The sequence below is a fragment of the Crocodylus siamensis genome, chromosome 2 (assembly GCF_052110815.1).
Source record: "Crocodylus siamensis isolate JL-2025a chromosome 2, ASM5211081v1, whole genome shotgun sequence".
Taxonomy (NCBI): Eukaryota; Metazoa; Chordata; order Crocodylia; family Crocodylidae; genus Crocodylus; species Crocodylus siamensis.
In genome coordinates, this window is record NC_143396.1 from 230,060,739 (window position 1) to 230,078,020 (window position 17,282).

The 17,282-nt window shown below is 42.1% G+C and overlaps 1 protein-coding gene across 4 annotated transcripts in view; it reads right to left on the minus strand.

The window, feature by feature from the left end:
* GANC (glucosidase alpha, neutral C) overlaps nucleotides 1-17,282 on the minus strand; it is a 49,419-nt gene that overhangs the window by 9,967 nt on the left and 22,170 nt on the right. For all 4 annotated transcript variants that reach the window (XR_016440304.1, XR_016440305.1, XM_090033350.1 and 1 more), the window contains 10 exons: nucleotides 16,499-16,679; nucleotides 15,937-16,090; nucleotides 11,967-12,202; nucleotides 8,519-8,645; nucleotides 6,424-6,503; nucleotides 4,100-4,243; nucleotides 3,572-3,668; nucleotides 3,045-3,146; nucleotides 2,316-2,559; nucleotides 1,042-1,106 (listed from right to left, as the gene is read on the minus strand). Coding sequence is in view for 2 of the 4 variants with exons in the window: in XM_090033350.1 (XP_089889476.1) it covers nucleotides 1,042-1,106; nucleotides 2,316-2,559; nucleotides 3,045-3,146; nucleotides 3,572-3,668; nucleotides 4,100-4,243; nucleotides 6,424-6,503; nucleotides 8,519-8,645; nucleotides 11,967-12,202; nucleotides 15,937-16,090; nucleotides 16,499-16,679 (1,430 nt within the window). In the remaining 2 variants the exon portion in view is untranslated. The remainder of the gene's footprint in view (nucleotides 1-1,041; nucleotides 1,107-2,315; nucleotides 2,560-3,044; nucleotides 3,147-3,571; nucleotides 3,669-4,099; nucleotides 4,244-6,423; nucleotides 6,504-8,518; nucleotides 8,646-11,966; nucleotides 12,203-15,936; nucleotides 16,091-16,498; nucleotides 16,680-17,282) is intronic.

Genomic DNA, 17,282 nt, shown 5'->3' on the forward strand with positions numbered 1-17,282 from the left:
CCTATAATCCAAATCAACAAAAAAAAAAAGCATCACTTTGCACACAAGCTTCTGTAAAGTGTGCTTCACTGGAAATATTTACACTTTGTTCCTGAAAGATATATTGAGTATATTGGTTGGGCAGTGCTGTATTCAACATATGCAACTGATGTGGGAGCAGTAGAAAAAAGTTCTGAAGATCTAACATGACACATTCAGAGGTACAAATTTATTTCTTCAGTTATCTCCAGCCTCAGAGTTACAGCAAGATGGACGAGGGTGATTTATCTGTGTTGATACAAGAGGTAGCAAAAGCCTTTCATACCGCCTTGAATTTAGTTACAGAATTTTAGTAAGAGGCTGCTATGAGTCCCACAGTTTCCAGTGAAGTGCTTGCCAAATGGTGCTGCCCTTTTTCTTGCTTCTAGTTATAGGAGAGTGGGTTTTGTTCAAATAGGAAAACATATTAGTATGTTTTTCAGTCTTTCACCCCACTTGTAAAGAGGGAACTTTTTTATGGGAGTTCATTGTTAACATACAGGAAACACAGCACAGTTTAGGAATCTGTGCTGTGCTGCATGATTAGAACACTTCTAGAAAATTTACTGACTTTGGGGTTGCAACAACTACAAGACTAGCTCCTTCATATTTTAAGTATAATCTCTGGAAATACTGGCTTGTAGGGGCAGGAATATCAGATCAACAGTCAATTAATGTTGGATGACATTTATCCGGAATTCCTGCTCTTAGTTCTGTGCTCAAATGATGAAACTAATTTCCATGTGCCCCACAGGGAAACAGGGGCCAAGAGTGACTAGTTATTTTGGGTGTCTCCATTTTTTTGCATCTGCACATGAGTTGTTTAAAGGACTTCCATGTAGGAAGTCCGTAGCATTCAGTCTCTGAAAATGTAGCCCCGTTTGGAGATCTTACTCAGTATCACTATTCACTTAAAAATCTTGGCCAAGGTTTTCAAACTGCTTGCTATTACAATATGCTAATGTCAGAAGTGTGTAACTTTGAAGCAAATACTAGCTGATGAGAAAAAAAATCACTACTTACCCAGCATGTACTCATCTTCTACACCAAAAGTTTCTACTTCCTCAGGGAATTCTACCCAGAGAGGTCTGTGGGAAGCAAGAAGGTTGGGTCTACTCAGTTTTTCCTTTCCCAGGAAGTCCTCTGTGACCTAGCTGAAGTTTTCAGGCTCCCTTTCCCTGACTTTAAAGCTGTGGCTACTAATATCCAACACAGGAAGACTGGATAAGTTTGTAGCCCATGTGTGCCTTTAAATGCCATATTTAAGTCACCTGTTAAGCTCTGCTGTGTAACAAGACTTAAGGCACTTCTAGTACTTTTATACTCCCACCCTGCAAAAGCAGAAAGCAAGGCGAATTCAACTTTTTGCTCAAGCCTCTTGCTGGACAGACGATCATACTAGAGCTGCCCAAACTGGTATGCACAATTTACGATTCGTAATTTTGTTTTGATCCATTTTTAAAACTTGTATTTGGCCCCATGCAGTGACTGTTACCATGCATACAAATAGGACATTAGCATGTGTAAATATCTGTACAGTTACATGCACAAATAAGGTTCACAACTGAGTGCAGCCCAGGGTTTCAACACTATTGAAAACCAGGCCTCATCTTTCCTAAAAATCTGTGATGCACTGGCATCACAGCTAGTGGGAGGAAATGTGACAGGAGCAGATAGCAATTCCAGTGCTATCTGTAAAAGACAAAACTACAAGAGTGTTCAGTAATTTTATCTTCCACTGAAATGACAGCTGCGATTCATTCCGTTGAGATGTCTATCTGCTGGAAAACAAAACAAAGCTAGCTTCCTGACCTAATTTCTACACAGTATTCTTCTACTAAAGGAAAAATGGCTGTAGGGAGTGTGGCACAGAATATTATGCCTCATCTTTGAATTATCTATGCAAAATTAATTCTCATAAGGGTAACCTGGTAGCCTATTCCTCCAAATGAACAAAAAGCATTTAAACAGAGAAAAAAAATACTGATATTAGCACTTTCAGGTCAGCAGCTTAGGGGTCTATTAGTAATATTTAGATATGAATCAGAATAGGGGATAATATTCTTTTTGAATATTAGTAAATTGATTTATTGAATCTTTCTCTTTTAGGAAGTGAACATTTCTTTTCTTTGCTTTAAAAAAAAATCATATATGATTATGAAAGTAAGTGATGGTAATTTAACTCTTCTTCCAATGCATCCTTCTTGCCATAACCATTAAAATTCCTGACTTGGAAGAAGGATTTTTTCTTTAAAGAACAAGAGATTTCATTTTGATTTAGTCCATTATGATCTTACCTCATAACTGGTTCAGCCTCAGCATGTGTCCGGTAGAACAGTGTATATAAGTAGGGAAGAAGGCTGTACCGCTCTCTGATGGCTTCCCTGATGATCTGTGTATTCTTCTCTCCAAACAGCCATGGTTCACGCCGTTTGCTGTTCAGGCTGGCATGGCCTCTGAAGAAAGGCTGGTATGCTCCAGCCTGATACCAGCGAACAAGTAGTTCTGGTTCTGGATTTCCAATAAACCCACCCACATCAGCTAGATTTTAGAGAGACAGACAATGAGTTTTTGGAAAGGTTTCTGTAAAATGTGGAGTTCCATTACAAACATGCCAAATGCTTAAATATGTTAGTTGAATATGGACATGCTACCCTGCTGAAAAGTACCAGCCTGATCTCACAAAAGTAAAAAAATAAATAAAAAAATTGTAACATCCAACTATTGACAAAGTGGTTTGTTTGCTTTGAGAGATATGGTAAGTCTTTCTTCTGGACACACGATTAAATTATAGTGGTACTAACAGACGACAGCTTGAGGTTTGCAGTTCAGGATGGGACTTGGAGCTGTAATTAACCTAAATATATAAAACTGCTTTGAAATACATTGGACTGTAAGAGGAAAGAGGGCTGTTTTGGGGCTTAAACACTAGCTTTTCATTATCTGTGTTTAAATCTGCCTCAGAATGCAAGCTTAATCCAGCTGATGGTCTACTGTTGGTGAAAAGTTCAGAATAAACACCTTACCTCCACAGAATGAAATTCCTACCATGCTGAGTGTAAGCAACATTGGAATGGAGATTTTCAGGTAACTCCAATCTGCTGTGTTGTCCCCTGTCCATACTGCTCCTGGAAATCCCAATAGCACTGCTTTAAATTTACATACTGAGTTCAGGCTCATAAGTCAATGAACAGGTCTGACTAAGAAAGGAGGAAGAGGGGGATTCTAAGCTAGCAAACTCATTTCAGGTCTTGTGTTTGGTGTGAGCATACTACTGGAATAGGCAACTGATGGTGGGTATGTGTTATGGAACACCATGGTTTGCTATCCATCTTCCAATTTTTGCCAGCTATGAAAGATCAGGCAGCAGTCAAATTTTAAATCCACTCAATTATATGGGAGATGTATATCAAAGCTGTCTTAATGATGATAATGCATTGCTGTGGTTAGTAATACCAAGGTACCAAGTACTAGGCCCATCAAAATTTGGTATTAAAAGAAAATCAGCTCTACCAGTATATTTGGCAACATCGTGTAGCTTGTCCATACTTACCATACTTCTGTGATCCAGCAAAGAAAGATCGTGTGAGGACAAAAGGTCTCTCTTCTCCTCCAGAGCGCTTGATGAGTCCTTCTGCAGTTGCCATTTGCTAAAAAGCATGAAGATAACTGATAGGGAGCTGGCCTTAATTATATTCTATGTATATCAGGTTGCCGTTTTAGATCTTTCAAGGCAGGAACAGTAAGAAACATATGTCCAGAAATAACAGTAACTATTATCAAAGTACAAATGATTTGTTGCAACACACTACAGGAGAGGAAAATAAAGGGCTTACTAACATTGCACACATCATACATCAATGTTATTACATTGTTGTGGCAGAAAGGTGAATGGATGTCATTGCTATTATAGATGTGATTTATCATGGAGAAGCTGATTCCAATCAGACAATGCCTAGCTCAACAGGACCTAATTGTAATGGGAGCCTTGCAGGAGCTCTTACAGTAAAATTATAATCATCCTTATTGCCACCAAAGGAAAAATATTCATAGCACTTGATTTTTCTGTTGGATGTCCTACCTGGTAAAATCCATAGAGGTTGTGAACTTCCCGGTGCTCCCAGCCGCCATGGTGGACAGCATCTTTCTGCATGGTTAGTTCTGCCCCTTTGAAGATGGAAGGCTCATTCATGTCATTCCAGACAAAGAGGATGTCAGTAGAACCCTAGGGTACAGTGTAGCATTAAGGGCATATTTAAGTCATTACTTTAATATAGTGGGTGCTGGACTTGTCTAACAGGGGGGTTGGCAACATATTTAAGACCAGTGGACCAAATTAGCATAGCTAGCACAGTGGGTCACCACCTGAGGTGTAACCAGTAATGTTTGCTTCTTGAGCCAGCAACTCACTTCCCCACCCAAAATGCCTGCTGCTGCCCTTGCTCTGTGCTGAGAAATGCTTTCTCATCTCCCTATTACAGCCACCCCTTACCCTCACTAAAATGGGCCTGCTATTACTGTCTTCTGGTGAAGGAGATGGGGAAGGAGGATGAGAAGCAGGATAGATCAAAAGAGAAATTTAAAATACCACCCAAGGGTATAACAGCAGAAAAGGAGAGAAAGAAATGAGGCAGAAAAAGCTGTGTTGGGACATGAAGTGAGGGCTGACAAGTGGCATGAGTTTACCAGCCCTTTGCTAAGTGAGGTTCCAAGAAAAAAACAGCGGGAGCTTGGCAGTGTTCAGTGGCCATAACATAGGATTCAGCCTGGAGGAAGCTAGGTGTGATGGGACTGTGAGGTGTGAATATCTATGATTCTCGCACTAGATCTAACACATAAAAGTGTTCCTTCCCAGTGAGGCTACAATGAAAGTAACTGTGAGCTCCACGAAAGACAGCTGATTCCTATTATTTCCTACATGGACTCATACTGGAAGAAACTAGCAATAAGACCACTAGGCTAGATGAACTGGTAGCAAAATGACTCACCCTGGATGCAGGTATAGTGAGTATACTGCTTATTTGCAGACAAGGCAAAACCTGGAGAGGCTGCAAATACTGTAAAGGACAAGACTGAAATTCAAAAGGTTCTTGAGAAATTGGACAACTGGGCTAAAGACAAGAAAGGGTGTTATACAAAGGGAAGAAAATGCATGCATAAACAAAGAATGGGGGATAGGATCACTGCTGAGGATCTGTAGTTATAGTGGGTCACAAGTTCAACATGAGTCAGTAATGTGATGCTGTTGCAATAATAGGAAATGCTATTTTGGGCATTGTGTGCCAGACAAGAGAGGTGGCACTGGTTAGGTCTCGGCTAGAATACTATATCCAGTTTTGGGTGCTGTATTTTAAGGTGGGTGCAAAGAATCTGGGGATGATGTAGGGGTGAGCAATGAAGATGCAAAAGGGATTAGAATACAAGGAGCATGAGAAATGCTTGAAGGACATTCAAGGAGAAAAGGCATTCAAGGAGAAGAGGATGTTATAGCAGTTTTTAGATACAGTACTTGAAAAGCTTCCATAAAAAAGAGGGAGAAAACATCATTTTCCCTTGCAACAGAGGGCAGGATATGAGGTAATGGTTTTCAATTGCAGCAGAAATTCACTTCCTAACTGAAGTGAAATCTGTTTCATTGAAGTTTTCAGGAAGACGCTGAAAAGGAATCTGTCCGGGTTAGTTTAGGGACCCCAGTAGTGGTGGCACCATGACATCATGGGGCCAGGGTTTCCATGGAGTCCGGCCCCAGCAGTGCTGGCAGGGTGTACAGCTGGGTGTGGAGCTGCTCCAGCTGGGCTGGGGCTGGGATCTTGCAGCAGTGACAGTGTGTTCAGAGATGGGACAGAGCCACAATCTGCTGCCTGCATGTCCCTGCCTGAGGCATGGAGGCAGCGGATCGAAGCTCTGCCCAGCTCTGGACCATGCTATCACTGCCACAAAATGCTAGCCTCAGAGCAGCTCCCTGCCCAGCCGTCTGCTGGGGCTGGTCTCCACAGAAACATGGCCCCATACTGTCACAGTGCTGCTGCTCCTGGGGTCTCCATGGACACTGACCACATCGACGTGGGCAGGGGCTGCTTGGAAATGGAGTCTACTGCAGGCCCAATCTAGCCCACAGGCTGCACTTTTCCCATCACCGGTCTACACTGTTGCTACCACCATTGCTTCAGTGGTGAGTCCTGATTTTCCTAGTGGAAACAAGCTGCGGTGAAGACTCTTTTGCAGTTTATGGGTTTATTGCTACATTCTGGATATTTGCCTTTACAGTTTAGTAGTAGTCTACAAATATGAAAACTTACTAGCTTATTTAGCTAGTATTTTATCTTACCTTATCTACCTGCTTTTCTTTTCTGTTTTCAGGCTTTTTATGTACTATGTAGGATTACAAAAGAAAAAAACACAAACCTTATATGTTTGGAAGGCAAACAGATCTGCATACCACTCTCGGACTTCAGGATTGGTAAAATCCAGGTAACAAGAGGAACCTGCAAGTATGGAGCATTACTCTTATTTTGTTAACTTCTACAGTGCTTACTGCTTTCATGTGTGAGTATTGTAACGTGCAGGTATGCTGCCTTTCAGCACGAATAAACCTGACGTTGCTGTAGTGTTGCATGATATATAATAGAAAATGCTAAGAATAAAGATCAAAGCAAAGTGAAAATAAAACTCAATTGAAAAATACACTTTATTTTGTGCTCTGAAGACCATCAAGTTTTGGCTTCTGTTGGACTCAGTTCCACACTATTTGAAGGACCTTCCAGCACACTGAGCTATACCCAGGAGTGAACTGGAAGGCAGTGAAGTAACAGAAGTTTAGTGTTATGAGCTCATAAGCGATATCTACAACACAGCAGCAGAGTACTCTTGAGCATAATGGAAACCAAGGGTGCCTCTTTGTACATCTTTACCGCCGGATTTCCATGGTTGATGAATGTGGACCATAAGTGGGTCAGCTGGATCTGTTTCTTTAGCATTGTGACTGCTGTTGTAGGCACAGAGAATGTCTAGTGCCACACAGAAGGTTGGTGGCTGTATTATGGTACACACATGTGATCTGTAGTGATAATATTGAGTTAATTGCCTATAATAAGTGTAGAATCACAGGGATGAAACATTGTGTGCAAATTTGGTGTCACTTTATGTCCTGGTTGACGATCCCTAGATATTTCCTTGTTTACAGAAGCTTTCCCTTTATATTCCACATTCTAGCAAGTAAAAAATAATGGAAATTTAGTAAAAAATGCAGCAAAACACACCTATATACTTAAAGCCCCACCATGTTATATAACCCCTTGACTTTTTCATTTTTAGGTTGCCCAGCATGGAGCTAGAGTTTTAAGACAAGCAACATAGTCAAAAGTTTTGCTTCTCAGAATAAGGGGGTTATTTTAAAACATAAATATAGGACCTGTTGCCCTTAATGATGCCCTGATGCCATTAACTCCCATCTCACCACCATTTTTCTCTTTATTTTAATTTTTTCCTCCCATTTTCTTCTTCAGCCTTTTTTCCCTCCACTTTGATTTAACATTTTTTCCAGTTTTGCTCTTCTGACTACTACTGCAAGTATCCTTCTCTTGTTGTTTCCTTATACCATTAAGGTGTCTCTCCCCACATAGTTTTAAAAGATGCAAGGCATGCAGGTTTCTCAACGTCCACAATGCCTGAAGCATGTAACCCTGCTTTGTGCAGATGGCTGTCGTGGACCCAGGAAGGAATAAGATTGTAATCAAAACCTTTATTCATGCAAACAAAATTAAACATTAGGGTATGGGCTGGGGCTTTACACCACATTATTAGTGGCTTACTACCAGTGTCATAATCACCTTTGAAAAAGATTCCCGTTGAAATGATCACATCTGTTTGACTTCAGCTATAAACATGTCCCTCTGTTTCAGCACAGTGTTCATCAGTGGCCCATGATATAATGCGCTGGATTGGGACTCCAGGGAGCTGGATTCTATTCTCAGCTCTGCTAGATGATGTTGGACAAGGTACTTAATTTCCTTCTCCCTCTGCTCCTCTTCTGAGAAAAGGAGGCAATGATTTTTACTTTCTCTATATGAAGTTTAAGATCTACTGGTGAGAAGTGCTACATGAGAGTGAGGGATTGTTATTATTACTATTAAAACCTTGAGTGAATTTACCATGAATCTTGAGGCCCTTTTATTACAGTTGTTTTAACAACTCTCATTGTACCAGTCCGTCAGCCTGCAACATCTGAGTTTCTAAAATAAAATAATTGAATATAACAGACTGAGTTGCATTTTGTTACCATGGATACCTCAGAGCACAGTCCTGTGAAGATTAAGAAGCATATTAGAAATGTCAAAAAACCTGGAATTATGAGCATAAGATTGTCACAAGTATATTTTACTTGTGAAATGTAAGGTCTATCCAGCTGGGTACCCACTTTTGGCTCATTTATTTTATTCTGGCACACACTTTAAAATTAACATATTAAACTGTGTAAAATATAAGCAAAGGGTTTTCTTACCTGGCCAACAGACACCCTCAAAGTCTTTCCCATTCCTGTCTTTCACAAAATAGTCCTTGCTTTTGCCCTGAGAGTAGATGGTGTATGCAGGATCAATCTTAATGTGGGGATCTATAATGACAACAAGCTGCCAGGATCAGAAAGCAGAAGATACCATTAGCATTAATAATACAGCATAATACAGTCAGAGCTCAGTTTTCATTTCAGGACAAGAATAGGCATGGTCACATATTTAAAAAAGCAGTTATTGATCTTGTGCATACAGTTCCACATACACATAAAATAGCTGCTTTTTAAAGACCATAGTAGAAATCTGCTTCTTTATGTGCAACATTACTTTTCAGACAAAAGCAACCTTTTCAACTGAAAAAATGCCCCCAGTTGTATACACGGGGCAGTAAACAAATGTCTGACATCTGTGATGAAACAAAGAAATGTAAATATTTCTTAATATGCCATATTTACCTGATTCCAAGATGACGTATTTTCCCCCATTAAACATGGTGGGAAATGAAGCCTTGTCTTTTAACTGAATACTAAGTGAAAATGCAGGCTGCACTGTATCCTGTGCTACTCTCTGGCTCCACACCAATTCTCACTCCCTCCCTGGCTCTGTACTGGCTCCTGCTTCTCCCTGGCTCAGCAGGACCCCACTGGAGAGAAGTAAGGGAATCAGCATCGGGTCCTGTACTGCTCCCTGGATCCATGCTGTTTGACTCACCACTCCTTGGCTCTGTGCTGATTTTCTCACTGCTCTCTGGATCCCCACTGGGTCCTGGATTACCCCCTGGCTCTGTGCTGATCCAGGGACTAGTGAGGAAAGTAGTGATGAGCCTGGGAGCAGCACAGAACCCAGTGTGCAGCTGATCCAGTACGCAGCCAGAGAGCAGGGAAGGATCCAGCACAAGCACAGCTTGTGATGCTGGGGAAGGTGAGGGGAAGTAGTGGGTGGGGGACAGGTATCAGGGGGGTCAAGTGGCTGGGGGGAAGACACAGGGGGGGCAGATACCATGAGGGAAGTCATGGGATGGAGGCCAGACATGGGGTGAGGGTAGCAAGTAGCAGGGGACCAAGGTGCTAGGAGGGCAAGCGGCTGGGGTCAGATTGCCTGCCCTCCCTGCCACTTACCTCCCAACTGCTTGCCCCCTTGCTGTTGCTGCTTTCCATGCTGCAGCAGTGGAGGAGACACATTTAAGAGAATGCTCCAATAATTAGATTCATATACATGGACTATTATAAGAAATGTCTTATAATTTTCCATATTGTGATAGAGCACCTTTGGTGCCTGCCACTTTAAGGGCTAAGACCAAGCAGCAGCGCAGCCTGCAGGTGGCAGCATTCCCCAATCAGGAGTCACATGGTTGGCAGGGGACTGCCTGACTGGGGAACAGGGCTCAGCTGTTGGCAATAAGAATAGGCCTGAGCAGGAGAGCCAGCAGTTTGCTGGCTGCAGCTGTAGGGGGAGCATCATTTAGCTGGAGCTGCTGCTCACAACATCTTGAAGGTAAGGGCAGGAGCTATGGGGATGGCAGGAGGCTCCTGGTCCTGAGGAATGACATAAAACTACATCCTGCTAAGGTAGGATGGCATGGTGTGTCTGCCTGCCCAGGAAATGCCACACCAATTGCCTCTCTAGTGAAAGGTGAGTAAGGGGCGCCTTATAGCCCCATCCCCCACAACCTGGTGGGTAACCCAGATGTAGAGACATGCATGGGGGCCAGGCATGCCTAGGGAGAGGCACCTGAGCCCCATGGAGTGTCAGACCCTGGTGGCCCCAGTGAGGGGGGTAATAGTGTGGCCCCAGTGAGGGGGCAGAAATATTTGTAGAGGCCTGCACAGAGTAGGGTTTGTGGTGGTGGCCTGAAGCCATGCCTCATGTGCATGGGGGGTGCAGAGTAGGGTCTGCTGAGGTGAGCCTGAAGGGCTGCACCAGGGGTGTGCAGAGTAGGGCTGTAGGGGCAACCTGAAGGGCTGCATATAGACCAGCCCCACAAAAGTATCAATATGAGTAAGAGGCCCTAGTGAGAGGGCATAAGTGGGAGGCCCTAGTATGAGGGTGTAAGTTGATGTCCCAGGGAGGGGACAATATGGCCAAGGTAAATCTACAGATGTCTGAGACCACAGTTGGACCCCAGTAAGTCCTCAGATGTTGTGAGGCCAAGTTTTGGGTCAGAGGTTTAGAACTTTGGATGCCATCTGTGAGGTATGGGACATGGTATCGGGGTGGTCAGAGCCATATGTAACGCCCTAGGCATTGGGGCATTTAATGGGCAGCCTCCTGCATTTTTACACCAGATATTTATACAACAAGTCACGGCAGGAAAGACAGGGCAGGCTGCCCTGGACAGGTGGGTGGACCGATGTTAAGACCTGACCCCGAGATGGCCTCCTGTCACACATGTATAGCATCTAATTTGGTGGGGGTCCTCTTGAATTCAAAGTCCTTTTGGATTCAGGTAAATATAGTACAAAACATATAGCAAATATCAAATTTTCTAGACTCTCTCAAATTCAGCCAAAATTTTATTTTCCATAGTTACCTCTTGATGCCACAGATTCCACTGATAGGAGACCAACTATTGTGTAACTTAATTTTTAAAAATGCACAGTTAAGGACTTTTCCAACAATCCAATCAATAATTGGCTTTTGGGTGAGATCAGGTGTGATTTACAGGACATTAATATTAAGCACATCAGTGGCTACTGCCAGTCTGAAGACATCCAGACAAAAACACCTGCCAAAAGCAAAAGCAGCGGAACAGACTGAAAGAGAGCTCTCCCTCCCCAGCAAACACTGCAACTGCTACTAACAAGTTTTCATTCTGGTGTAACAGGGAGCTTAGTCCTCCTGTTACTTCAAGAGGAGAAAGGCTGCAGACAGGGCTCAGGTGGTACTCAAAGGAAGACGCCTGATGGGAAGTGGGGCTGGGCTTAGAGAATATATAAAGCCCAGGGCCTAAGCTGGGGCAACAGACTGGTCCTGGAGGTGGTGGAAAGAAGGACTCTTGAACAAGAGGGTTGCAGGGGAGATCGTGATTCACACCAGGGATACACTTGAGCCCAGGAGCAGGGCAGGCAAGTAGAATATTGTGGACTTGCCTGGAGAACAATGGTGGTTTGGGACTGGGACTAGTGAGGCAGGTTGGGGATCTCAGAAGTCCTGGGAGTAGGGCAGATCCTGAGAACAGGGAAGAGAGGGTAACTGCTCTGGGAGCAGGGCAGAGGAAGGACTAGAGACAGGGTGAGAGGGAGTGCAGTGCCCCAAGATGGGCAGAGACTGGGTGGGAGGGAGCCCAGCCCTTGGTTTTCACCAAATTGTCAGGTGACCTTCCCTGCCTACTAACACTATCAGGGATGTGGAATGTGATGCCCTTGGTCAAGACTCTATGGCCTAGATTATGATGTAATCTTACATATACATTTTCTTTCTTCTTTCTGTATAATTTACCTTGCGTTTTTTCTTTCTGAGTAACTCTTGCATCCTTCTGGGGTTTCGGAATCTTTTCTTGTCCCAGGTGAAGTATCTTTTACCCTCTGTGTGCTCTATGTCTAGCCACATAACATCATAGGGAATGTCATGCTGATCAAAGCCAGCATCTACTGACTTCACATCCTGCTCATCCTCATAGTTCCAGCGGCACTGGTGGTAGCCCAGGGAAAAGGATGGAGGCAGAGCTTGAGTGCCTAGGAGGAGATATGAAATTAGAACCTAAGCTCTTAGACACAATGTTGTTATTGCCTTTCAGGGTTTTACTTAGAGTCTTTGAAAAGTCAATGGGCATGGCATGGCTAGACCTGTAGGCAGCTATCTGAAGATGAGGAGTGATGGTCCTTGCCTATGGGTGGATCTAGGATTTTGAAAATAGGGATGCAGATAGTGTGATGCATCAAGACAACCTATATTTTTCTTCAGCTAAAAGAAACAAGATTTACTAATATGTTAGGGGCCCAGGATTACTATTCAGTTTAAGATCAGAGCAAAACTAAATACAACTTTATTTGGAATATGCACTACTTTGCTAGATTATATTAAATTTTAAAAATACAACAAATGGGGCAAAAATAGTCAAAACAGATTGTTTCACTGGAGTCACAATTGTTCACTGTAGTCATAATAGTTAAATGGTATGTCTCTTATTCAGATTCATAATACAACATCTAGCCTTCTTGAGCACCCAACACTTCAATTATTCTTCTTCACACCCAAATTAAAATTACCACACCTGAATTCAACTTTTTAGCTAGAACTAAAAAAAGTCTTCAGAGTTGTGAAATAGCCATTTCCGGTAATCTCACTTTTCTACCAGACAGCAACATTGCAGAAGAAAGGATAGCTTGACTAATGGAACTTCAAGACCATTAAAAAGGAGAGAGGGTCATTAACATCTGTGGAGGAAAGAGCAGCCAGAAGGAATCAGGTAGATTATAAAGAATCATGAAGTCAATTTACTCTTAGCACTGCCTGAATAGAAATGGCACTGCCCCTCCTAGGCAGTTGGTTTTAAAATTTGGCTGGAACAAATAAAAAAGGGACAGAGTACCACTGTACCATTACAATCCTTTGTACCAGCCCTGTCCTTGCCTAATTATTAGTCCAGACTATATTTCACACCTGAGTTATTTGCTCCAGAGACTAAGCTCAGAGCAAATATTATGACAGGCTTCAAAATACCAGAGGCAGCAGAAGCTGCTGTAATTAGAAGGATGTTGAGAAAAAAGCTACTGTTATTATCCTGATGGTAACAGTCAATATTTCTATGGTGACTATTGTTACTTTGAGTTCTAAAATCTGTCTGCATTTTAAAAAATATTGTTTGTGAATTTAATTTTCATTGGCATGAATAACTCAATAAACCAAATTTAGTGGAGACAGACCCAGTGATCTCCTGCTAATTTACCTCAACAATGACTTGTAATTCCCTTATTGCAGCATCTGAATTTAAATAGAAACTAATATTTATTTAGAAATGGAAAATAAAACTAGTTCCTTATATACTACTGGAGACAAAAGATCACAGGGTCAAAAGTGACTGAACTGTCTCTCTCTTTTTCTTTTTTTTTTTTTTTTAAATTTACTAAAAACACTTCTGCATTTATTGGATACCGGCAGAACTTGCAGTACAAAATCACTGCAAAGTGTGGGGAGCCAGCTTAGGCAGAATCTCTTGTGAATAGCTGTCCTTTTTCATGACTAAGAGGATCATTACATGGAAAAGTAATATTAGGACTCATTGTCTTGCTTTTAACTCTCTTCAATGCAATATGACATTTGTCCTTTTTAGTGACATTAGTCACATTGTCTCCATTTGTGCTCTTCTTTCCCTGCTTTCTTCTCTTCCCTGCCCTTTATCATAGACATCTCCAACCTATGTTCTTTCTCCTCCTCTTTTTGCATACATTTCCCTTCCACATTAGTCCATTCTTTGATTGGATACACTGACCAGCTATGTGTCCTCCTCCTTCTTCCATTCCCTTGGACAAACAACTCAGTTTATTCTTTCTCCTCCAGACATCCTTGTTCCTTTGGTGACTGGTAGCTCCAAGTAGCAACAGCTAAACTGGCTTTACAATTCCAATTACTTTTAGGGTATGTCTACATGGCAACACCACGCATCGAAGCAGTGTAAGTCTTTTAGCATGATGCTTGGCTCTGTCTCATTAGCCTTGCTGAGAATGTAAATTAGCTTAGGAAAATGTGAGAGAGTGCTTATGCTAAGCAAGGCCTAGCATTAGAACAATGCACTAAAACTCCCAGAATGCCTCAAGGAGGTTGAGAAGTCAGCGATTGACATTCTGTTAATCACTTTCTGACCCTTAGATGAAAATACTGAACTTCTGACCTTTGAACAATGATAAAAATAGCAGACATGCCGCTTACATTGTTAAGAATAGGAAACTGCATGGCTAAACCGCAATGACGAAAAAACAACCGCATATTATGTCAGTTTTGACATTTTAACCCTGCAAAACCCAGCAAAACATATAGATGAATAATGTATTTAGGTTATAGAAAATTAGCATAAGAAATATAAAGGTCATTAAGAATTAACATAAGAAGCGTAATGATTATAATACAAAGCGTATCACCTGATATTATAATATAGATAAGTTAACTAAATAACCAATAGAAGTAAGAATTAGAAATGCATATGTATAAGTGTTATCATATATAACTAATAGTAAAGTTATGTTAGATGCCTCACTTCCACCATGGGGACAGTTTTGTATCTTTTGCCTAAAAAAAGATAAGGGACTCCTTTTAAATGAGCTGTTGACCAGTTCTGAGACTACTGAATCAGGCTGCCGCACCTAGCCTCTGGGTTAGAGAGCAAGGGCTTGATTTGGGAACCTCGTGAACCAACAGACCTCCTTTAGTTTATGACTTTGTGAAACAATAAAAGTTTTAAATTGAACAGGTCTGAGCCTGTGCTTAATTCAGTCCTATATAATTCGGCATCGAGCTCACACAGAAAAGTTCTGCAGTACTGTGGCTGTACTGCTTCTGGCATCCAAGCTAGCTTGAATAGAGATCTATCACTACATTATGAGGCCTAACGTTGGTACCTGTAGAAGCAGCTGGGGTGCAGACCAGCTTTCCACAGTCAGGACCCTGTGAACCATATTTTTGGGAATGATAGTGGTTTGAGGTTAGTTAAGTATTAAATACTAATCCATTTTTAGATGTAGCAAATGTACATTTGCACATAATGTAAGTGGTAGAAGGGAAGTTCACTGGTGAACTGGAATGGATCTAGGATTTGGCAAAGTGGTGTGCAGGAGCAGCCACCTATGATGTGGGGATGATTGCACCTCTACTCCCAGCCTCCTTCATGACACCCACTAGTGCAGGCAGCTTGTGCTGCAGGAGCCTCTGGGGACTTCTTCTGAAGCCCCCAAAGCATGCAAGAATTTCCACCCTTTCCCTTTGTGCTCAAAGGCACAGACCTCCGGTCCCTACCCTGGCTATCCCAGGTATGGGGGAAGCTTCAAAGCTACTCCTGCTCACTCCAGCTGGGCTGTGCAGCAACTTGGTTCAGCTAGAAATAACCACACCTGCAGCAGTGAGTATGAGTGGAATGATGGGTTCCCCTCCCCCACATCTGTTTCCAGGGGACCCAAGGGCAGGAATACCTTTGAAGTTTTCCCTTCTCTCCCTGCCCCTGTGCGCTGAGACAGTGGGGTAAACAGCAGGAGCAGGCAGGGGAGGGAGGGAGAGTACAGGGGAAGGGAGAGAAAGGGAGGTTAAGTGGTGTGCCTTTGAGCACAGAGGGGAGTGGGGGGAATTGAAAAGAGCCCCCAAGAGGTTCTTATGGCATAATTCAGTTAAGAAAGGGGTGCAGCCATGCCACTGCATCCCCTCTGTATCTGTGCTTCTGGTGAAAATGCAATGCTGTTTCTTCACTAAGACAACATTGTACCTGTCAGCTGTGCATACTGCTTGAAGATATCAAAAGCGGTGGGTCCCATCAGCAGAAAAACATCAATTATTCCACTTTCTGACATCCAGCACACATCAGTTTGAGGCACCACTCTCTGCTTAGTGGTTTCTGGAGGGGATCTGGATGGTATATGCTTTGAAAGGAACAAGAGAATCTGAAGACCTTTCTATTCATTATTGAATAATAAAGAACAGATCAGAGGGGTAAAGATTGCATTATTAAAATATTCAACATGCCTCAGAAGGAGATACTTGAAGTTTATTACATACTCTCGGTACAACCTTCCATTAAACAGTAGATAGGCATATTCACATCATTATATAAAAGAAAAAAAGGATAACAAGAGGCATGGTAATGAAAAAATCCATCCTTGTAATAATTTCAAAACTCCACAAAATAGATGTGGGGATGGGGAGATAGAAAGAGGAGAATTGCAATTTCTGATTCACAGGAGGTTACGATATCAAATCATCATCAATTTGACTCAGAAATAACTTAATTTATTTTTGACTCTTGAGCAGGATCCCTGTGTACCTCTCACCTCCATCACAGCTTTTGTACTAATATCCACCAAAGTTTCTGAGGAATTCAGCCAGAAGATCCCCAAAGTTCTGTTAGGCTTGTGTGCTAAGAGAAAGGGCACTGACCCATAAATGCCAATTTTGTCATGGATCTTGTGCCCGTAGATATCCAAGTTATAAAGCCGGTAGGCATCATCATCACTGCAACAAACAAACGTGCACATTGCTTGTAATCATCTCAACTGGATCAAGTTTGGCTGCTGTAAGTCCACTGAGTTACAGCAGGAACTAATAGGATACATCTTTTGTTAAGACCTATCATTTATCAATTGGCCCAAAATGGAGCTGGCAGGGATTATTGTGATCAAAGCAAAAGAAACAGTGAACTATAAAATTACAGCTCTTGCAGCCAATGAGACTGCTGTTACTCTGGCCTTATCCTCACAACATTACCTTTTTTAAAGAAAGTTGATTAAGTATATTCTGTTTAAAAATGGTAAATACTTATGCAGAACTGCTTCATAAGGCTGTTAGGAAATCTAATGGAGACCACTGAGGGGAGTGCAGAGGTGTGCAGAACTGGAGGCAGAAAAGTCTCCCCGCTAGGGATAGAAGCCATGATTTCATGTGCCTCTACAATAAAAAGAAACTACATGGTATGACACCTATGGCACATACATCTCAACCTTTATGTTGCATTAAATCACTTGGAAAGTGTTATAGCACTGTTGTCTCATAGTAAAATAGGTTTTCAGTTACTATACCATCATTCACTCTTGAATTTCCTTACAGTTCACTAGTGAA